This window comes from Anabrus simplex, chromosome 2 (assembly GCF_040414725.1).
Source record: "Anabrus simplex isolate iqAnaSimp1 chromosome 2, ASM4041472v1, whole genome shotgun sequence".
Taxonomy (NCBI): Eukaryota; Metazoa; Arthropoda; class Insecta; order Orthoptera; family Tettigoniidae; genus Anabrus; species Anabrus simplex.
In genome coordinates this window covers 682,530,549-682,554,892 of record NC_090266.1, presented here as the reverse complement: position 1 = coordinate 682,554,892, position 24,344 = coordinate 682,530,549, and the positions used below count along the sequence as shown (strand labels likewise).

Sequence of the window (24,344 nt, the reverse complement as noted above, 5' to 3'; positions counted from 1 at the left end):
ACTGACTGATTCATCATCGCCGAGCCAAAACTACTGGACATAAAGAAATGAAATTTTGGGGATATATTCATATTAAGATGTATGTGCTCGCTAAGAGAGGGTTTTTGGATATTCCATCGCTAAGGGGGTGAAAAGGGGGGTGAAATTTTAAAATAAGTGTATATATATCTCAAAACTTTAAAAGTTTACAGATGTAAAAATTGGTATTTAGAATCTTCTTTAAAAATAAGGAAACACGTATTTTTTGTTTTCGGAAAATCCCAATAGAAGGGGTGAAAAATGGGTTGCATGGCTTTAATCAGAATTCCGGTACTTATATCTCAGAAACTGAAGATATTACAGACCTGAAAATTGGTACTTTTTATCTCTTTTAAAAATAAAGAAGCACGCATTTTTTGTTTTTGGAAAATCCAATTAATGGGAGGGTAAAAAGGGGGTTGAATTTTTAAAATGAGTGCATCTATATCTCCAAACTTTTAAAGTTTGCAGATGTAAAAATTGGTATTTAGAATCTTCATTAAAAATAAATAAACACGTATTTTTGGTTTTTGTAAAATCCCAATAGGAGGGGTGAAAAGGGGTGAAAAATTGGTTGAATGCCTTTAATGGGGATACTTATATCTCAGAAACTGAAGATATTACAGACCTGAAAATTGGTGTTTGGGATCTCCTTTAAAAATAAAGAAACACCTATTTTTTGTTTTTGGAAAATCCAATTAATGGGGGCCTGAAAATGGGGGAATTTTTAAAATGCGTGTATCTATATCTCAAAACTTTAAAAGTTTAGAGGTGTAAAAATTGGTATTTAGAATCTCCTTTATAAATGAAGAAAACCGTTTTTTTGTTTTCGGAAAATCCCAATAGGAAGTGTGGAAAAGGGTGAATAAGTAGTTGAATGCCTTTAATGAGACTACTTATATTTCAGAACCTGAAGATATTACAGACCTGAAAATTTTTGTTTGGGATCTCCTTTAAAAATAAAGAAACACGTAATTTTTGTTTTTGGAAAATCCAGTTAATGGGGGGGGGGGGGTGAAAAGGGGGCAAATTTTTATAATGAGTGTATCTATATCTCAACACTTTTAAATTTATAGACGTAAAAATTGGTATTTAAAATCTCCTTTAAAAATAACGAAACATGTATTTTCTTTTTTTTTTCGGAAAATCCCAATAGGAAGGGTGGAAAAGGGTGAAAAATAGGTTGAATGCCTTTAATGAGGCTACATATATTTCAGAACCTGAAGATATTACATACCTGAAAATTGGTATTTGGGATCTCCTTTTAAAATAAATAGATATTTTTTCGTTTTTCGAAAATCCAAATAATGGGGGTTGAAAAGGGGGGTGAATTTTTAAAATGAATGTGTCTACATCTTAAAACTTTAAAAGATTACAGATGTAAAAATTTCTATTTAGAATCCCCCTTAAAATAAAGGAACGCGTATTTTTTGGTTTTCTGTAAATTCCAATAAGACGGCTCTAAAAGAGTGAATAATGGGTTGAATGTCTTTAATGAGGATACATATATCTCAGAAACTGAAGACAATACAGAACTCAAAGTTTGTTAAGGGATCTCCTTTAAAAATAAAGAAACAGGTTTTTATTTGCTTTTGGAAAATCCAATTAATGGCGGTTAAACAGGAGTGACAAATTGTGGTGAATTTTTTGAAAGACTATATCTACAGAATATCTGAGAAACGTAAAATGTTACAGACGTAAAAAGTGGGTATTTGAAATCTCCTGTAAATGTAAAGAAACATAGGTGATTTGTTTTTGGAAACTCGACTTAAGGGGAACTAAAATGGGGTGAAATTTTAAAATGAGAATTTCTACAGTATATCTCAAAAAACTTAACATGTTACAGAAGTGAAAAATTGTATTTTTTATCTCTATTAAAAATAAGGAAACGTGTATTTTTAGTTTTCGGAAATACCACTTGGGTGGAGGGGGGTGGTATAAGTGACTGAAAACGGTGTTGAATTCTTTTAATTAGGCTACTGATATCTCAAAAATGGTGATGTTACAGACGTGAAATTTGGTATTTGGAAATTCCTTGAAAAGTAAAGAAACACGTATTGTCGGAAAATCCAATGAAAGGGGGGGGGGGTGTGTGTGTGAAAGGATTGAAAAATTTATTTACTTAATTGTATGAGAATACACACATCTAATAAAAACTAAAGTTGTTACAGACGTGAAAATTGGTATTTTGATCTCCTTTAAAAACAAAGAAAAGTGCGTTTGGGGGGGGAACCATCTTGGGGGGGGGGGGCGGGAGTGAAAAGGAGTTGAATTCCTTTCATGAGGACACGTAAATAAAAAACTGAAGAAGTTAGGGTCGTGATAATTGGTATTTAGAAGATCCTTTACTATTAAAGAAACAAGTATTTTTTGCTGGAAAATTCACTTGTTTTGCGGGGGGGAGGTGGGGGGGGATTAGTGTGAAAGGAAGTGAAAATAGTTAGTTGTTTTGTGGGGATACTTATATCTCAAAACTGAAAGTAATAGACGTGAACATTGGTGTTTGGAACCTCCTTTAAACATAAAGAAACACGCCTTCTTTTAATTTATTTGGGGGGGGGGGGGTGTAAATCAACTTAACGGCGGTGGGGTGTAAAAGGTGGGGAGACCAATTGATTTTACTGTTCATAGTGTACTTGTAAGGAGCCTCCGTTGCTCAGGCAGCAGCTCGCCGGCCTCTCACAGCTGGATTCCGTGGTTCAAATCCCGGTCACTCGATGTGACATTCGTGCTGGACAAAACGGAGGCGGGACAGGTTTTTCTCCGGATGCTCCGGTTTTCCCTGTCATCATTCATTCCAGCAACACTGTCCAATATAATTTCATTTCATTTGTCATTCATCGATCATTGCCCCAGAGGAGTGCTTCGGCAGCCGGCACGATTCCTATTGCCGCCGCTAGATGGGGCTTTATGCATTCCATTTCTGACCCTGTCGAATGACTGTAAGCAGGCAGTAGATTTTCGATGTACTTATTCTGATCATAAACCGATCATTTTTAATCTTTCCTGGGTTCGTTTACAACAGCCATCTTTTCCTTCGTACAACATTCTTAGATTACCGGTACAGTAGATTCTCCTGGCATATAAATAAAAATGTAAACACATTTGAAATAAACGATAGGAATGAGATTGACCGTCAAATTGTTCACCTCGATAATAAGGGCAATAATGCACGGAAGTATGTGATTCGTATCGCCAGAAATCCCACACACTTGCCTACGCGCGAAAATGTTGCTGGTCACATTGTCAACAATGACAATGGCAGTAGACTTAATTTTCCGCCAAGTAGCGGTCTTGCATCTTGCTGTGGAGTCCAGAACATCTAATAATAATAATAATAATAATAATAATAATAATAATAATAATAATAATAATAATAATAATGTTCTGGACCGTTGTCAAATGTGCGGACCGCGCTGGAAACGGTTTCTGGACGGGTAATGACTAAGAATGCAGTCCGGCCGCGGGTACAATACCGCCAAGGCACCCAAGACGACACCACGCCGGATCCCTTGAAGGATTTTATCCATATTAAAAATGCTTATAGGAAAAGATGGCAAAGAATTAAGGACCCAACTGACCGGGTTTAATACCTGAACCTAGCTCGGGAAGTACGAAATCGATTGCTGGAAAGAAAGATTGAAAAATGGGAGGAAACTTGCCGTAATGTATTAGAAAACGAGTCAGATCGCGTATTTTAGCCGATTCTCGCAGAAAACGAGTCAGATCGCGAATTTCGGCGGATTGTATATATCTAAAACAATAAGCATTGAATTATAAATTTCAATATAATACCGTAGCGAAGCACAGGTATCTTGCTAGTATGTTTTATAATCCTTAATGTGACTGGGTGAATATAAATTGCCCATCTTCTTTGAAGGAGAAGAATAAGTTGGATACGGAGAAGAAGAACTGTGTCTGTATTCACTTGGATTGTGAGAGGGGCGCGAGTGGGTTCGAGGTGGTCGACACTCTTCTGTGTTGAACAAGTGTAGTGTATGTGAGGCAGCTGAAGTGTTGTTGTAATTTATAAAGGATAGTTTTGTTAATATGGCTAAGTTGTTGGGTCTTGATAAGGTTGCGCGACTATTCGAAATTATTCGAAGCAATGGAGGTATTAGGGGGACACTTTCTTCACTGTACAGGTCAGTCGTCTAGATTTGTTTGATATATTGATATAAGTTAGAGAGAACAACTACAGTGTATTTTGCACGAATTTCAGTTTTGCTTGTTAAGAAGTTGTAGCCATAGAGCTTTTCATTGTGCCGAGAGTTGTCTCTGGAAGATTTGTGTGATTATGGGTCAGAAGTCTGCTTTAAGGCTGCAGGAAATGCAGGTACCGTAACCTATTATATGTGACCTAGGGTTGGGAAAAGTCTCAACATTTTTAATAACTGGTCGTGACAGTGGTCAAAATTGGTTTAAACGTAGTTTCAACGGGTGGAAGTAGGTAAATTAACGTGTTTAGTCTCCATTTGAGGTATATTACTTTTATTAGTTTAAATTCAAAATGAAATTGGTTACAAAATACTGTTATTATTGCTGAAATTGTTTTAGGTGTTTCAGCAGTTAACTGACTGAGCTCACTTGTAAATAGAAAAAGTAGCATTAACATGACTCTTGAATTTACTTATTGTTTGTGGAATTAAATTCAAACTGTAATCTGTTACGGTCATTGTTAATTGTTTTATGTATTGCAACAGTTAACTGATTCAGTTCACTTGTAAAGCTATTCAGTATTCGTAGTGATTATTGGTGAATACAGAAAAGGCGTTGATTAGTAAGGACTTGTTACAAATATCAAATAAGAAATGAATTCTAAGAAATTGCATCTTATTCTGAAGGGAAAATGAATCTTCAGAAATATAAGTGGTAAGTGCAAAGGTATAAAGACAAAACAAAATTCATACAATTAAATATAAATTGGAAGCTGAAAATGTATTATTTCAGGAGTGCTCCTGTGCTAAAAATACGCAAGGTAGGAAGTTGAATGTTGTTAATGTTATCTTAGGATAGGTAGTAGTGTTCATTGTGACAGCTGGAAACCCACCAGCCTGCCATAATTAGTATCGTATTTCAACATTTACCATTACCTACCAGAGGAACAATTTGGTTTCATACAGATAATATCAACAGTGTTGCTGTGGAGAATTTGTTGGATCACATTCAACTTACCCTGGAAATGCCAAGAGGCAGATTATATATAGTACCTGTATTCATCGACTCCGCAAAGGCATTTGACCCGGTGAATAGGAGGCTCCACATTGACAAGTGTGAGACGTTAATCGGAAAGTCTGAAATTACAACACTTAGGCTTATATCGAACCTGCTGGCCGAAAACTACATACAGTTTGATGTTTTGAGTGGGAACGTCAAACTGGATGTCGCAGATGATTGGAGTAACTTTCTTCATGGGGACCCACTCAGTCGTAAATTATTCAATGCTTTCACCTCTGATCTAGGGGCAGTACAAAAATGTACATTTATGCAGTTGACATGGCAATAGCGGCAGAGTATATAACAGAGCTGCAACTTACTAGCAGAATCGTCAAACAAACTAAATTATGATTGAGTAGAAAACAGAACTAGTGGTATTCAGAAAAGGTGGGAAACAGACAGACACTGAACAAATATGTAATAATGTTCTTCCTCCAAGAGTCATTATCATCGGATACCTTGGTGTGACCATTCAGACTACAGGCCGAATCTTCTCAATCCATCTAAGATCTAGAATGGTCGCAGCAATAAGAGAATGAATGACATAGAGAAAATTATTCAAATTGCAATTAAGAGAGCTATGGTGCTCTTCAGGGTGAAAGTGTTACCAGTGTTAGTCTATGGGCTTGAGATTGTAAGAAAATTCCTGAGCTTCAGAGATTTAGAGGACTTGTTAAAGGTAAAGTCAAGATAACTAAAACGAGCTTTGGGTGTTTCAGAGTCTACAAAATCGCGGCTTGTTTACGAACTTGTGAGGGATCCTTTTTTATCAAGGATCTACGATGCGGACTTACGCTACCAGCTAGTACCGCATATGACACAGGCTATTGCTATTTCTTCTCAACTGAGTCAAGATTGGCTGGAAGAGATGGACACAAGTAAACTATCAACTGAGGCACGTTGTCACCAGATTGGCTGTTCACGGATTTCATTTCAAGCTATGTGGGAGCATTATATTTCATGAACTGAATGTACAGAGAGAGAGAGAGAGAGAGAGAGAGTTTGTGTGTGTGACCAATTATGCAAAAGATATATTAGTAAATGTAGGTTGAGACTGTTCAATAAGTGGGCTTATTATGGACTAACGCTAATGCACATTGTGCACACTGTATGTATTATTACTACATTTATAATAAAATAGGTTAAACTTTACTAACTAGTTCGCAAAAGAGAGTTTAAGAATCCAACATATCGTGGCTCACACGATGTCGTAGCGTGCAACACATGGTTGCGAACGGGAAAAATAGACACCATGTACCCCAAGCTTTGTAACATTATTAGGCAGCAAATCTTACTTTGAATTCCATTCAGAGGAGAGGTGTGTTCATTTCAATGTCTGGGAATCCTCCATCCCTCCCTCAGAAGAACATTTACTTTCATAAAAACTAGAGGACTGAGGCCATGTACCCAAAGTTGTAATTCAGCTTTCCACCTCTAGCCCGCATAGAATGCGCTGCTATTGCCCTAACACGATCTTAACCAGTGTAGGCGAATGGTGTTTGCACAGGGGAAACTGGAGGTCTAAGGCCTTTTACCCAAAGTTGTAATTCAGCCTTCCACCACTAACCCACATAGAATGCTCTGCTATCGCCGCAACCCTACGTTAACCATTGCAGACCACTGGTCTGCTCGCCTACCGGGCGAGTTGGCCGTGCGGTTAGGGGCGCACGGCTGTGAGCTTGCATTCTGGAGATAGTGGTTTCGAATCCCCACTGTCGGCAGCCCTGAAGATGGTTTTCCATGGTTCCCCATTTTCATACCAGGCAAATGCTGGGGCTGTACCTTAATTAAGGCCACAGCCGCTTCTAACTAGGCCTCTCCTATCCCATCGTCGCCATAAGACATATGTCTCGGTGCGATGTAAAACCACTAGCAAAAAAAAAAAAAAAAAGAAAACAAACTGTGGGCTGCTGCAGCTCTAGCCTTTGGACTTGCGACGCCAGACCCCCTTTGGTTGTCCCCAGATCACTTGTCTTGTCAAGGCCCTACCCTAGCTTATTATAACCAATCGGATTGTCCAGCCCCTTCCATAACCAATCCAGACCAATGGTTTTGTATTACTGTAACTTCCATCTTTTCCTCTCCTGAGTCTTCCTCCCCCAGCCTCCTCCACGATAGATAGAAGATAATCCCCAGTGAAAGTATGGAGGGTGATCATAGATTATTAAATGTGGAATTAAAACAAGTAAAAATCCCTAAAATTTTGTTTCAGAAGAAACCACAGATCAGGATATGGGAATTGGAGGAGGAGGATGAAAGAATAGGATTCCAAGATTGTATAAAAAGGAAGTTGCCTAACACTGAAATACGAAATGAAGAAGAAGAGTGGGGCAATTTAAGACACACATTTGTGGAAGCAGCAATTGAGGTGTGCAGAAAAACAAAAGCAAAGGTTAAGGGAAAGGAGAGACGGTGGTGGACAAAGTAAAATAAGAAATAAAAGGAAGGAACAAGGTGAAGAAAGAAATGGATAAGGAAAAGCAAAAAACGTATCAGAGGGGTGAGAATAAGATAGAAAGGTTACATGTGGAATACAAAAGATTGAAACTGCAAATAAAGAGGAGTATCAAGGAAGAAAAGGATAAATGTTGGGGAGAGTTTACCAACAAAATTGGGCAAGATAGTCGAGGAAATCAGAAACTATTATACAGAGTAATAAAATCGAAAAGAAAAAATCAAGGCATTAGAGAGAGAAGATGGATCCATAGTACATGACGAAAAGGGTCTTAAGAAGGTATTTTGAAAAACTTTATAATGAGGATTACTGCTCAGAAGAAGGAGGATATAAGAAAATGGAAATAACAGATGGAGAATAAGAAGAGAATCCGATAACGTGGTTGGAACTTGAAGGGGCAGTGAAAGCAATGGCCAAAGGTATAGCAAGTGGAAAAGACAAATTCAATGCTGATATGATTAAGGCAGCAGCAAGCAGTGGACTACAGTGGCTATACCGAGCCGTCAGTGTCATATGCAAGGATGAAAGGGTACCTGAAAATTGGCAATAAGGAAGCATTGTACCATTGTTCAAAAAAGGAAATGGGAAGAAGTGCGAAAATTATAGATGTATAACCCCCTTTTATCACATGGGCTGAAAATAATGGAGAAAGTCATGGACAAAAGACTGAAGGATATAATAGTAACACAGTTAGAGGAAGAACAATATGGCTTTAGACCGAATAGATTAACAATAGACTTGATATTTATAGTGCAGACGATAATGGAAAAACATCTGGAAAGGAACAAGGAAATCGTCTTCGTATTTTTGGATTTGGATAAAGCTTATGATATAGTTAAGAGAAAACATGTATGGGAATGGTTACTGGAAAGGAATGTACCAAAATCATTAATTAACATGATAAAAATGTTGTGTCATGAGAGTAAAAGCATTGTATAAGTGGAGAGTGGTGACTCTGAAACTTGTTATCCTACCAAAAAAGTCTCAAGCAAGGAAGTGCACTGTCGCTGTTATTGTTTATTGTATTGATGGATGAAGTCATAAAACGTGTAAAACAGAGTATCAGTACGGATGAAGTGAATGCTGTGGTGTTTGCAGATGATGTGGTGATTTGGGGAATGGGAGAAAAGGAATTACAAAGGAGACTGGACATTTGGAATGAAAATCTGAAGGAGTTTGGAATGGTAATTAGTAAGAAAAAAACTGTAGTCATGCACTGTGAAAAAGAGAAGCGAAGTGAACATACATGGAGAACGGTTAGAGAATGTAGAACAGTTCACTTATCTGGGTAGCGTTAATGGAAGTAATGAAATCAACCCTGAAATTAATAACAGACGAAGTAAAGGTACAACATTTTATCAAGTCAGAGAAGTTTTATGGGATGACAAAGTACCCAAGGGAATGAAATTAACATTTTATAAACAGAGTTTCATACCAATTGTAACATACGGACTAGAAACGCTGGTAACTAATAAGAGACAAGATAGTAAGATCTTGAAATATTTTAGAACATCGGTTAGAAAGACGAGAAGAGATAGAATCCAGAATATTAAAATCAGAGAAGAGCTAAATATAGAACCGTTAGTACAGAAAATACAGAAAGCAAGAGTGAGATGGTTCAGACATGTAAAAAGAATGGGAAAAGAACAGGTAGCAAGAAGGGAATTGGAAAGAGAATTTAAGGGAATGAGACCAGTTGGAAGACTGAGAAGAATGTTGATGGATCAGATTTAGAAAGATATTAGAGAAGTTGAATTGGACGTGGCGGAAGTAATGGAGTAGGAAAAGTGGAAGGACAGAAAGGAGTGGAGGAGGCTTGTTAACCACACCTGGGCAACTGGAGTGGGACATTGATGATGTTTACTGAATCAAATGCTCTTTTGAAATCAATGAATGTCAAGTACAATGCGGCTTGCCATTCATTACTTTGCTCTAGAATTATTCTCAGCGTATTAGATGAACACACCTGAGTTGTCTATGGAAACCATCTTGTTCTTTTCAGTGCTGCTGCTCAGTTGAATCCTTCACACTATTCAGAATTATTCTAGAGAGAATTTTACTTGGTATGCTCAGTAGTGTTATTCCTCTCCAGGTCTTACCCACTGTGGCGTCACCTGTTTTTGAGAAGTTTCACAATCCATCCCTCTTTCCAGTCAGATGGAATTCTTTTCTTTCCATATTAATGGTGGCCTCTTCATTCACTTCTAGTATTTCTGGATCTATATTATCTATACCTGCTGCTTTAACATTCTTTGTTTGCTAACCTAACTTCATCCATTGTTGGGATCTAGCTTTATTCTTGAGTCTTCACTATCTAAGCCTTCATTTACTTCTTGCATTTCCTACTCGTTTCAATTATCTTTGTTTAAAATTTCTGACAAATGCTCTTGCCATCTTCTCAATTGATCTTCTTGTGATAACATCTCTCACTGGTTTACTCTTCCTATAACCTCCCCTTGACAACATCCTTGTGAGTTATTTCATATCACCCTTCTTCTCAGCTTCCTCTGCAATTTGTGACTGCTGGTCAATCTTCTTTTATCACTTCTAACACACCTTTTAAACATTTTGTCAATTTCCGAATATTTCATTTGAGCTTCTGACTTCTGTTAACTTGTCTTGCTTTGATTTACTGTAACATGTGCTTCTTTTCATTTTCCAATTAAGTCCCCTTGTTTCGTCAGACATCCAGTCTTTCTATTGATAGCTCCTGTAACCAATTACTTTTTCAAATGTTTGTATATAAGTATTCTTAACATTTTCTCAAGTTCTTTCCACACTCAACTCTTCCTCTTCATTGAGATTTGAAAGGATTTCAAACTGATTTTTCAACTCCAAACTAAATTCTTCCCGCCTCTTTTCATTGTTTAACCTTTGTATGTTGAACCTCTTTTTTTTCTAGTTGCAAACTTGTTTTATGCAGCCTTTATTTTCGATTTAAGGTCAGCTACTACTAGATGTTTGCTGCCAACATCAGCTCCTCTTCAGTTCCTCACATCTGTCAATGATCTTCTAAATTTCTTACTAATAGCTACAGGGTCGATCTGATTTTTCTATTTTGTAATCTTGTGATAACCCATGTAACTGTAAGACACCTTTTGTGAGGAATGAATGTCCCTCCAATCACGATTTCCTGGCTGGCACACAAATTTACAAAAATCTATCCATTATCATTTATTTAATTTAATTCATATTTCCCAATCACATGCTCTAGTCCCTCATTATTTGACCCAATCTTCGCATTCATGTCACCCATAATAATAGCAATATTATATTCTTCATAGTTTCATTCAGCTGGTGGTAAAATTGATCCTTCATATCGGCATCAGATCTGTTGTTGCTTAACAAATTCCTCATTCTGTCTGAGATGGGACTCCATCCAATTAAACTGTTCATGGATGTCCTACTTAGCTACATACCCACTCCATTTCTCTGTCCAGCATTCTCACCAGACTGTCCAGAATAAATGTGTTCCCATTTTGCATCGTAATCTCTCCAAAATCACACCACTTCACTGAAGCCAGGAATTTCCAAGCCTTAATTTTGCATATCTTTCTCAACCTTCTTTAGTCTACCTTCCTCTGTCGAAGCTCTTACATTCCAAAAACCAATTCTCGTTTTCTTTTTCGGGCCAAAGTTTGTCATCGAGGTATCCACCTGGTTTCGTTTCACTTCAGTTTCTTTAATAATTTAAGTTAAGATGTGCAGGTTATTGGCCCACAACACCCGAGCTTGGTGGTGGGGCCGCTATCTGAGCCTCCAAGTCTGCTGTATTCCGTAGGGGTCGTCTCCCTTAGCATTTGAAGATCCCTCTTCACCACAAGGCAGTGATTCCCCCTATTTCTTTAACCCCATGGGAAGAGGGTTGCCTCGTCTGCCAGCTCTGCCGTTCCAAAGGTCTCCTTCTCCGCCACAACAGTCATTGAGGACTTCATCAGAGCCCTGTTAGCCATCACTTTTCCGGGTTCCTGAAGGGCCTTCACAGCTACCGTAACAGTCCTGGGGCACACACAGCCCCGCTGTACACAACCCCTATTTCATGCCGTTGCCCACCTCTCATGACTTGGACGAGGGGTTGGGCTTATGGGAGGCAGAGATTGACAGAGTGTCGGTTTTAATTTTTCTATATAAAGAAGATTACTTCTAGTCTTAGGCTGGTGAGTCCCTGGCAAACATAGAAGAAGGATCACTCCTCCCATCTACTTTTAAGTATCATTTCACATCATATTTGCACTATTTTCACCTTGCCAAAAATGCGAACAACCTGGTAAAATGTAACCATAGAATACCACTAACCAGTTAATATTTTTTTATGAAATAGGCATCTGAATGAATGCTGATGTTGGCTGAATAATTCAATATGATGTGATGACACTCCCATAATTCGGTACATGTGCTTACCTAGATAGCTGTCATTACGAACTATGGCACAGTGAAGACTTCAAAACCAGTGTTTATAAATGAATATGCAAACACTTTCAAACAAAGTCTAACTCCCTTATGCTTCACCTCACTTGCCATATATGCTGAAAATAATCCACTGGTGATGAATTTTCTAACCTCTTCTGTGTCTATACTTGGCATAATGCTAAAGATAATCCAGTAGTGATGAAGTTTTCTAAAGAAACCATTGATGATAAATTATACAAAGTCTCACCCCTTATGCTTCAGTTCACTCAGCATATATGCTGTAAAGAAACCAATGGTGAAAAATTAGCTTCTCACAAACTCTGTGTACATCTGCAATTGGTAGCATTGCTTTCTGACCTCATTAAGCCGCTAAGAACAGCGGACTATATGTAACCGTCACAGTGCTCTCTGTCGGAGCTAGTTAGGAGTCGTCCTGAAGTACTACAGTTTCCACATACAGAATTTCTGTGCTTTTCACCTCAGCCTCTTTATCCAGCAGTGCAACTCTTCTGGAACCATTAGTTTGACAGCCAAGTGATTTTCACCCTGAAAATTCAGTGGTAGGATGCAAAAATTAAATATGCAGATGACAAGATTATTTTATTCATGGAACAATCCTATTGGTTCAGAACAACCAGAATTTGAAAAACTTGTTCCAATGTAAGACCTCTTTATAGGTTACCAGTAACATTTTTCTATCTGGCACTCAAGCTTAATAACATTATATTGAAGGTTAACTGATTCAAATCATAACAGGAATTGCTTTCAGAGGAGAGATGTTTTCATTACGATTACAAGGGATATACTAGCCCATCCCCAGAAGTACATTTACTTTTTTAACGTAATATAATGATGCTTGCGCCATTGTCCATAAAGGTGCGGTTTCCTATGTGCAGCGGTCGCATGCGTCTGCTGCCGACCGCTACTGCATCCATCCCCTCCCTGACTCCTACAATGGAATGCTGTAGGACTGGTTTCCTTCGTGCAGCTCCTAGAAATCATCGCATGCAGTAGACGCAGGCAGTGCTGAGTATACCAGTCGGGTGCAACGGACGCGTGCGTGTATTATCTCATGATGAGCTTTTCTAAAGACGAAGAGGCGAGATTTATTGAGTTTGTTTCCAGAAGATGGGAACTATATGACTGCTCCCATCAGGACTATAAAAATATTGTGCTCCGAGACAAAATCTGGGAAGAAATAGCCTCCAATTTCAATGATAAAACAGATGAGTGATTATTTTAAACTGCCCCACAGTTTCATTTTTATAAAATGTTTACACAATGTTTTTACAAAAGTTTTCAAGTCACATGGCATTTTATGAATAGTGGGAAACAAAAATTAGTATATTATTTGCTCTTGAACGGATATTTTTGAAAAAACACTATATTTATTTTAACATCTCATTTTAATTAATGACTCATATGCTTATAATAAATATAAAAATTACAAATAATCATACCGTACAATGGAAACATTGCTTTGTGAATACCAATTGATATGAATATTCTCTATTTTGAATTATTTTGACAGTGTTTACATAATTTCACAACTGCTTAAAATATTGAAATGGAACACGTTTATACAAGCGGAAAAGTGCGTTATGTACAAAACATATATACAGATGAAGGCGGAATTCCAAGGAACCGATTTTGCTTTCCGATAGATTTGTTTCTGCATTGCATTTGGAAAAAATGGAAAATTATGAAAGAAAACATTAACAGCATATCAATATCTATTCTTGAATGCCACTCGAATATCTTGAGTGATGTATGCAAGTGATCCACGGATTTCAATAATAATAATAATAATAATATTTCACAACACTACACATCCACGCACTTGGTTTTTCTTTCTTGTTATGAATACACCCGTGAACTGGGTACGATAATTTAAACAGTTTGGAAGAGTGAGAATCAATGAATGGTAAATTGGTTTGCGTCACTTTTGCACCGAAGTTCGTGTATATGATCATGGTTTGAACATAATGTGGCCGTCATGGCCAGTATTTGCTCGTACAGTACAACACAGAACTGAAGTGATTTCATTGCCACAATAATTTTATCCGCATTATACGATAATATTATCCGTAAATAAAATCTTTTCCACTCACGTGTTATGCAGATTCCACTTTACTCAAATTTCATAATGCAATAAAGACTGTTATAATCACAGGAACTGCGAAACGTTTCCACTTCGGACAAGCTTTCGCCTTGAAGAGGTTTTACTGTGTAGTGAAAAATATAGCTGTCCATACCAAATCCCTGGTCTAATTATGTGCCTTGAATTGCTCTCTCTTGCCATTCAACTTTGCCTTCTGCTACAAAAAAATCCATGAAAGAATCTGGAACCTGGAATCCTTCTGCCTGGGCGAATCCTCCATTTCTACTAAGAGGTGTCATGTTCCTCACAGCTGTTTCACTGTTTTCTGTCAGAAGTCATTGACAATATTCCCTAATTAAATTGTGGAGGCAGCATGCAGCTAATACTAACTTGTCACAGGTTTCAGGTTTAACTCTGATTGGGGAGTAAAACAATCTGAAAACTTGGCACAGTAAACCAAAAGCATTCTCAGAAACACGCCTGGCTCTGCATAGACGGTAATTGAAAATTGCCTTTTCAAAATTTTCCTTTGCCTGGGACCTATTAAATGGTTTCAGAATGTTCTTGTGAAGCCTGAATGCTTCATCCCCAACAATTACATCTGGCAGAACCTGGCAAATTTGCTTCTGGTGGAAAGTCGAAATTGTTCGAATACAACTTTTTGCCCATATTCGACTTGGCAAATATTCCACTATCACTTTCTTTTCCATACGATCCAACGTCAACTGCAACGAACTTGTAATTCGCGTCCACGATTGCCAAAAGAACAATGGAGAAAAGGTTCTTGTAATTGAAGAACAGAGACCCGCTCTTCGAAGGGCATACAATCCGGATGTGTTTCCCGTCAATTGCTCTGACACAATTAGGAAATTGCCATCTTTCCCAAAATTCAGTGGCCTTCGACTTCCATATACTTTCTGTTGGTGGCGGCATCAGGACGTTGAGCAGTCTTGTACAAATTGCAGAAACAATCTCTTTAACTATTAAACTTACGTAACTATGAGAAATTCTAAAAGCGTACTTCAGGGAATGGAAGGCTTCTCCTGTTGCTAAGTACCTGCAAAAGAGGATAACATTACAGTATAGGTGCTGTATTAATTATTATTATTATTATTATTATTATTATTATTATTAATTCAAATACATTTAATGTAACTGGAAAATAGAATTGAATAGGTAATAAAAGTAAAGTCTCATAAATAAGAATTGCAATCACACATGATATGAAATGAAAATTACGGAAAATTAGTATTAAGCACGCAAAGAGGTTACTGGTGTGCAGTATTATTTATTGCTTTATAGGTGAATTCTGCAAGAAGAGGTGGTGATCCATTCGAGATACCTGGAAGAGGCAGAACAAGGAGGAGGAGCTTGGAACGGGATCGGGGGCACAGACAAAGCGGAAGTGGCATTTGGCTCCATTTCTCGATTTTTTTAAATTTGTGGAGTCGGAAAGGATGACTGTTGGAAGCATTGAGGCTGCGGATTCTCAAGATATGGAAGAAATGGCAAGGCCATTCCAAGAAGACGTGCAATCTGCACCAAACGAAGATCCGTCCCTTGAAACACCGAGCAGTGGCAAAAACAAAAGAAAACTGCCAAGAACTGAGAGTAGTTTTGAGAACTTTTTCGACCAATCACGTAAAGAAAGGCTGCAGTTACTGGAGTCTATTAACAATGTACAAAAGGATGACGAAATAGACCTCTTTTATAAAAGTTTGGCATTGTCAGTAAAATAACTGCCGGACTATTTACAGTCTGAAGCCAGGTGATGGAGCTGGAGACTAAAGCTAGGGCACCTACCAATAATGGTGTTATTGTATTCCCTTCAACAAGTCAATAATGAGTATTTTTGTTCAATTTTAATATGCTAATTTCATTATTTACCATATAATTCCAACTCCTGTCAAAGCAATGAAATATAACAGGGTGTCCACCCATATGGGGAAACGGGGAAATGTCAGGGAATTCAATAATTAACGGGAAAACCTGGAAATGTCCGGGAATTCAGGAAAAAATCTGGAAATTTATTCTTCTGCCAGATAAAATTGACATACCATATTTATCTGTGTAATACAAACACATTTTTCAGTTTTTATAACATTAATCTAGGGCATGTGTTTTATGCCAGAAATAAATTTTAATGAAAAGTTAGTGTGATCTCGAATGTGAAGTAATCAATAATATCAATAGCTATATGATTGATCGATCGAATTTTCATTGTTTTGATCTGCTTACTATTGAATATTCTGTGTTGTTGGGGAATGGTGAGCTCGATGAATTAGACCTATATTACGTTCTCAGTTTTTTCCAGTAATGTTTCCAGACTCTGAAACAGCTTCGAAAGTTCAGCTGCACGGAACAAAAGTTGCATATACAATCACTCGTGGATTGGCGCTCTATTTCCATAAACAAGTTCTTGAGATGGGTAGTAAGTGCACACATTTCACCGTTGGGTTTGACAAGTCACTGAATAAAGTTTCTCAGATAGGCCAAATGGATCTTGTAGTTCATTGTTTCAATCCTGATACTAATGAAGTATGCACTTCTTATTTTGATTCCATGTTTCTTGGTCACTCTACCTCCTCAGATTTGTTAAATGGTTTTTTGCAAGCACAGCAAGGACTCTATCTAAAAAAATTACAAATTTCAGTGGATGGTCCAAATGTTAATAAAAAGTTCCTTCAGGATTTTGGTAATTTATTAGATGATCTAGATGTTCCTATTTTGTTGAACATTGGATCTTGTGGCTTGCATAGTGTGCACAATTCATATAAAATGGCAGTAAAAGAAACCCAGTGGAATATTGCAGAATTTCTTCGTGCTCTTCACTTCTTGTTTTGCTACGCTCCTGCAAGTCGTGCTGATTATATACATTATTCAGATTCAAACGTATTTCCTTCGAAATGTTGTGCTATAAGATGGCTTGAAAATTTTCAAGTCATTGAACATGCTATAGATATCCTTCCTAATGTTGAAAAATATGTGGAAGGAACAAACAGAAACAAGAAAATCCCAAGCTGTAACAGCTTCAAAATAATATCAACTTCACTTAAAAGATAAGGTTCTTAAGGCCAAGTTGTCATTTTTATTATCACTTGTTGGAGACTTGGAACCATTCCTAAAAGTTTCAGACAGATCTCCCATTTGCATCACTCCTTTATGAACCTTTCATTGATGATAAATATCATGACAAGGTTTGTTAAGTCTGAGTCACTGCAGTCTTCAGAAGATCTCCTAAAATGTATTTAGACAGTAAAGAAAATCTTCTGCCTGCATCTAAAATTGACATAGGTTATGCTGCTAAAGGAGCACTTCGTGGCAATCCTGGATTAAATGATAGAGATATATTAGTGTTTTGCACAGCTTGTGTAAGAGGAATGGTAGCTTTGTGCAAATAGTTACTGGAAAGGTCACCGCTGGCATATCGTCATCATCTGCAGTTTCCAGCTGTTGGCCGCATCTGCTCACCGCTAGCATATAAACTGACTAAATTAATTTCTTGTTTCGATCCAAGTGTAGCCAAGTAGCCTCTAAGCAGCAGATTGCTAAGGATAGCTTTAAATGCCTTTATTGAAAACAAATGGATCTCGGGTAATGAATCCATTCATGTACAAAGGGAGTTCACTTCTGTTTGTGAGAATGATACTTTGAAAGAAGTGAATTCTTTGTATTCTAAAGACGAGAGGTTAATCACTTTTGGCTTCGCACTGTTCTTCCAATAGTAAAATTGAAAACAGAAAAGTTGCCTTCATTTCTCAAAATGATACTAATATTGTTTCATGGAAATGCTTCACTTGAATGTGGTATTCCTGTTAATAAAGAAATTATAGTAGAGAACATGCTACAAGTATCCCTTGTAGCACAAAGAATAATATATGATTCTATCCCAAACCCTGGTGGAATTGAAAAGGTCTCCATTAATAACATGCTCCATCCTGCAAGGAGTGCTCATGCTTTGTACGTTCAAAATCTAAAGGAGAAACGTGAAATATTGGAAGTAGAAGATTCATTGCAAAAAATAAGAGAAAGGCCGCTTTGTTGCTGAAAGAATTAGAAGAAAAGAAGTGGAGGGTGATGGCAGAAGCTCGAGTTGTTGGTGGCTACAAAGAAGTTTCTTCGCTGAAGCAGTATTGGTAATACATGTAAAAAATACTTAAAGTGAATTTAATCAGACTAAATTAAACTTCCAAGTTTTAATATGCACATTGATTGCTCATTTATTTTTTTGGATGTTATGTTTTAAAAATGTATTTTAATATTACCGACACTTCCTTTATAATTGTTTTTTCTCATCATGTGTCAGGGAAAAAACTGGTTTTTATGTCTGGAAAACAGGGAAATGTCAGGGAATTTTAAAATCTGGATTTGGTGGACACCCTGTATAAATATAAAATAAGTCATCACCAGACATAATTAATTCACAAATTGTCATATAACTGTATAAATTAACCACTCTGAGTTATAAAGTCGATTTTATGTTTTTATGAACATGTCTAATATTGCATATTCTATAAATAAAAGCAGATAATATTGGATTAATTGCGTGTGGTGGTGACTTTAAAATAATGTATTCTCTTATTAAAATTTCTTACCTCAGGGACACAGCAAGTTTCTCTTTGGGTGAAATTACTCTTCTCACTCTTCTAGACGGAAGTTTCTCTATGTCACTTTCAATTGCAGACAATACAAATTGAAACTGATATCTCGTTAAAACGAAAAAAATGATGAAACTTTATTTCATCGTCCAGTAGGTGCTTGGAAATTAAATTGGAATGATATCCTTACTCGTTTCTCCTTAAATACATATTATCTACCTTCTTCCTTCTCTTTCTTTCTATTTCCATCATGATACTGTCTTCCATTTCCTGTTGTTTTAAAATGTACAACCAAGCTTGTGTCACAACACTCGCCATTGCACGAGTAGACTGGCCCTTCTGAGGCGCGCGCACCAACTGCGCGATGGAAACTGACAAGGCCATACGTCCAACGCATGCGACCGCTGCACATAGGAAACCGCACCTTAAGTGTTGCACCGACTACCACTGCCTCATTGGCTGAGATATAATGGAAAATGACATTTCCAGAAATCAGTGCACACATTGTTACCAACCCATGCAGAAGAAACTAATTGTTAGTCAGGAGGTAAATAAAAGCTGTAAAGGAAATAACGGCGAAACACAAGAACAAGATATTCCTATGGAACATACAGGATTTTCCTATCAAACATACCTTAATGCCGGGGATGGTGTAGTTTATTGATTTACCTTTTTGCCACTGTTAAATGTAGAATGCTCTTGCTGTCGCCTTATGGCAGGAATGGCAAACCTTTTCCCAGTAGCATGTCATTTAAGGTATTCTTTATTACTTTTTACTTTCTAGTGTGCCATCGCTGATTTTCCTTTAAAATACTCATGAAACCTCCGCATTTTACTTTATTTAGGTTTTGCTTTGTATATAAATCCATTCGACTGAGTGTTTCATGATTTTATTTCGCAAACATCGTCCAGCTCTATGGCTAAATGGTTAGCATGCTGGCCTTCGATCACAGGGGTCCCGGGTTCGATGGTTCGATTTCCGGTAGGGTCGGGGATTTTAACCACCATTGTTTAATTTCGCTGGCATGGGGCTGGGTGTATGTGTCGTCTTCATCATCATTTCATCATCACATCGCGCAGGTCGCCTATGGGTGTCAAATCAAAAGACCTGCACTTGGCGAGCCAAACATGTCCTTGGACACTTCCGGCACTAAAAGCCTTACGCTTTTTTTTTTTTTTTTTTTGCAAACAACACTGGAAATTGCATTTCTGAAACAGGTAAGTTTTAAGAATAAGAAATATTTTTTGCTTTAACCTGATAAAATGTTTAAAAAAATATGGCCATAGAATTAATTGTGACATACTTCTTTATTAAAGCGTAATGTTGGTAGATTTTCGACCTATTTATTGCATGTTAAAAACACGAAATATGTTAGTGTTGTGCGGTGTGCCACCGCCATCCCTGCCCTAGGGGATACTATTGCTTGCCCCCAGCCCAGTGGTCTTGTCACTAGCCACACCTAACCAATCCAGACCAATGGTTTAGTCAAATTTACTTTTTTGTAGCTGTCAAGCATAGAATGTGCTGCTGTCACTCTGGGGGATTGTAGATGCCTGTTGGTCACTTTGCAGCTCTGATCTGCCCCTTTGCTATCCCTCAGAGTCCAATGGTCTTTTCATTAGCTGAACCTAACCAATCCAGACCAATGGTCTCGTCATTAGTTCCTAAGTTAGTAGCCTTGTGCAGCCCACTGTCATGTCATCCGAAAGAAATAAAGGACAGTCGTGCCACGGCTAGATATGTGCACTTCAAGTGGTACCTGCAGGTAGTAATCTTAAGTGCCGAATAGTAAAACTTTAATCACAAAGTTTATACAAGGAGTAATTTTAATACTACCTATTCAATACAAATTTATTCCACTATAGTGTGGTTAAATATACATGGAAATTATCAGAAATTTGAAGGGTACATGTTTCGCCCACTATTTATTGGGCATCATCAGCCTCAATCAATCTTAAAACACACATGGTCTAAGGAGTCATAATAACTTACGTAAAACGTATTGATGAATATTTACAAGTGTTAATACTGTGGATGCAAAATGTTTACAGTACAAAAATACTGAATAAAACAGAACTTACACTAAAATCACTTTGAAAAATGGAAATGTTCATCTAAAAGTAATAGTCACACATTGTTTTTAAAAGTAATCCATGTCTGACACTGAAATGGATCTTTTTGATGAAAAGCTTGAACAATATATATTACATTAGGAAAACAGAATATCAAAAATAAAGCATCAACAGGATAAGAACAAGATGGTTAAAAGATACAGTATATAGTCATGTTTGAGGCCAATATTTAAAATAAGGATGGAAATAAGTAGTTGAATTGAAGGCGGTATAGTTTAAGACGTCTTGGAAAGTTGGATAAAAATCGTGGTATGTCGTGAAGTGCTAAAAAACATCGAAGAATTTGCTGTAAAACGCTGCTAAAATATCAAATAAAAGAAGGTAGGCCGGACGATAATTTCGTGTAACCAGAAAATGCCTCCTGTAGACGTGGATGTCCGTTGTAAACAATGTTGTCAATTTATTCTCAAGATGTAATAATGTATGTCCTAATGTATCTGCAGCGTTACATACATTACATCTTGAGAATAAATTGACAACATTGTTTACTACGGACATCCACGGCTACAGGAGGCATTTTCTTTTTACACGAAATTGTCGTCCAGCCTACCTTCTTTTATTTGATATTTTAGCAGCGTTTTACGGCAAATTCTTTGATGATTTTTAGCTCTTCACGACATACCACGATTTCTATCCAAGTTTCCAAGACATCTTAAACTATACCACCTTCAACTACTTACTTCCATCCTTATTTTAAATATTGGCCTCAAACATGACTGTATCTTTTAACCATCTTGTTCTTATCTTGTTGACGCCTTATTTTTTATATTCTGTTTTCCTAATGTAATATATATTGTTCAAGCTTTTCATCAAAAAGATCTGTTTCAGTGTCAGACATGGATTACTTTTTAAAAACAATGTGTGACTATTGCTTTTAGACGAAAATTTCAATTTTCAAACTGATTTTAGTATAAGTTCTGTTTTACTCAATATTTTTGTACTGTAAACATTTTGCATCCATAGTATTAACACTTGTAAATATTCATCAATACGTTTTATGTAAGTTATTATGACTCCTTAGACCATGTGTGTTTTAAGATTGATTGAGGCTGATGATGCCCAATAAATAGTGGGCAAAACATGTACCCTTCAAATTTCTCATAATTTCCATGTATATTTAACCACACTATAGTGGAATAAATTTGTATTGAATAGGTGGTATTAAAATTACTCCTTGTATAAACTTCGTGATTAGCTATTTTTCAATACGGAATAACGACGAGAATAATGGTTTGTAGTAAAATTTTGCCATTTTCCATCTGTAATTCATGCAGGCTCTAACAAGAGGACTGCAGGCTGTTCCTTACATTTAGCAAAAGAATGAAAGACAAAGGCAGAGACAAACTTTTGTGAGCAACAACAACAAAAACTCTGTTCTATCTATGAGGTTATAACTTGAAAAATAATTTGTGCTTCACATTATATGAACTTAGTTGGAAAACATGTTTTCAAGTGTGTTCTGACTCATTCATGCTACATGTAACTGCAGTACAAAAGTATTTTAGTAATATCAAGAGTTTGAATTTTAAAAAAATTAGCTTTATGTTGCACCTACACAGAGAGGTCTTATGGTGACAATGGGATAGGAAAGGGCTAAGAGTGGGAAGGAAGTGGCTGTGGTCGTAATTAAGGTACAGCCCCAACATTTGCCTGGTATGAAAGTGGGAAACCATGGAAAACCATTTTCAGGGCTGCTGATTGTAGGGTTTGAACCCAGTATCTCCCAAATGCAAGCTCACAGCTGCGTGCCCGTAACAGCACGGCCACCTCGCTCAGTAAGAGTTTGAATATTCAGTTAAACCTCAACATTCTGATGAAACACAATGGAATATTAAACTTTTTTTTATTAGAAACTATTAAGTCTTGAAAAGTTTTGATGAGCACAAGGTTGACGGTTCAATTTACATTCGTCCAGTAGACTCTTTGCCTATGAACTTGCATACTATAGTTCTGTTATATTAGGATAGTGACATTCAGCGTTCAGAACAGTTTGTACTGAGTATTATAATTTAAACTCATTCAAAGCGCATAGATATGCATTCTTTTATTGACAAAGTATAGAATAACCTCTGTGTATTAACTAGCCAAGAAATCTCTAGGATAATGTGCTTCTTTCATTCGGTCATTCTTCTTCGTCATTGGCTTAAGAAAGTTTTAGCCAATCGCCGTTCATGTGAGTGTACATAAAGGATGCCAGCTTTGGCCAGCGAGATTCCTTTCACAGCCATTCTTACATTAATTGGTCATGAACTAAATCCAGTATGACCGGGCGAGTTGGCCGTGCGGTTAGGAGAGTGCAGCTGTGAGCTTGCATCCGGGAGATAGTGGGTTCGAACCTCACTGTTGGCAGCTCTGAAGATGGTTTTCTGCGGTTTCCCATTTTCACACCAGGCAAATGCTGGGGCTGTACCTTAATTAAGGCCACGGCCTCTTTCTTCCCATTCCTAGGCCATTCCCATCCCATCGTCGCCATAAGACCTATCTGTGTCGGTGCGACGTAAAACAAAATAGCAACAAAAAAAAATCCAGTATGTGGAGCACAGTGCAGTTTAGTAGACTTCCAGTTGGTGAAGTAGTGATCCCCTGTGAGACAGGCCTTGACAACAGAGAAGAACTCTTCTGCATTTTTAGAGGTCTTAAATAATTGATCTCTGTGAGAGTATGGTAAAGTGTAAAAACTTTACTAGGGGGAGGTGTTCAAAAGAGAGGTTAGAAATACAATCCAACATGGCGTGACTCTCACGACTAATAACACTCCTCACAAGTCTACAAACTTATGTGTGGCTAGTGACTAGGCCATTGGTCTGGTTTGGGTAGATATTTGGCTGGTAACAAGACCATTGGTCTCTGTTGGTTGGACCATTGGCTAGTGACAAAACCATTGGTCTAGGGGCAAGTAAAGGGGTTCTGGGGGCATTTGGCCTAAGGTTAGAGCTGTTAAGCAGCCTACAGACACCTAGTATACCTTGCAACAGTATTGGGTGGTGACAAGACCATTGGTCTGGATTTGTTACATCAGAGTTCCCAAGCTGTGTTCCCCAGAACATTAGTGTTCTGTGAGGTGTATGTAAGTATTCTGCAGTGGTCTGGGTGGAATTACAATTGAACTTTTTTGGAGACCAACCATTTGATTCAGTGTTTATTATTGCGACAGCTAATGTCTATGGTTTGCTGTTTCTCTTCAGATACAATGACAAAATAATATTCTCATGTTTCAGTTTAAAAGTAATTTAGCACAAAAATTGCACAGGGAAGAATATGTTATTAGTTTGCTATAGATTGTGGTTGAAACACAGGAGTTTAAAAGGAGAATTCCCTTCAATCAAATCAATCAATACTGATCTGCATTTAGGGCAGTCGCCCAGGTGGCAGATTCCCTATCTGTTGCTCTCCTAGCCTTTTCCTAAATGAT

At 37.4% G+C, this 24,344-nt stretch overlaps 1 protein-coding gene across 2 annotated transcripts in view; it reads left to right on the top strand.

Moving 5' to 3' along the window:
• The first annotated feature begins 3,928 nt into the window (after positions 1 to 3,928).
• Positions 3,929 to 24,344, top strand: part of ND-B17.2 (NADH dehydrogenase (ubiquinone) B17.2 subunit) — a 94,379-nt gene continuing 73,963 nt past the window's right edge. The window contains exon 1 of one of the 2 annotated variants that reach the window (XM_067141271.2): positions 3,929 to 4,163. In XM_067141271.2, the coding sequence (XP_066997372.2) occupies positions 4,069 to 4,163 (95 nt within the window). In that variant the 5' untranslated portion in view covers positions 3,929 to 4,068. The remainder of the gene's footprint in view (positions 4,164 to 24,344) is intronic. The other variant, XM_067141270.2, reaches the window with a different exon arrangement.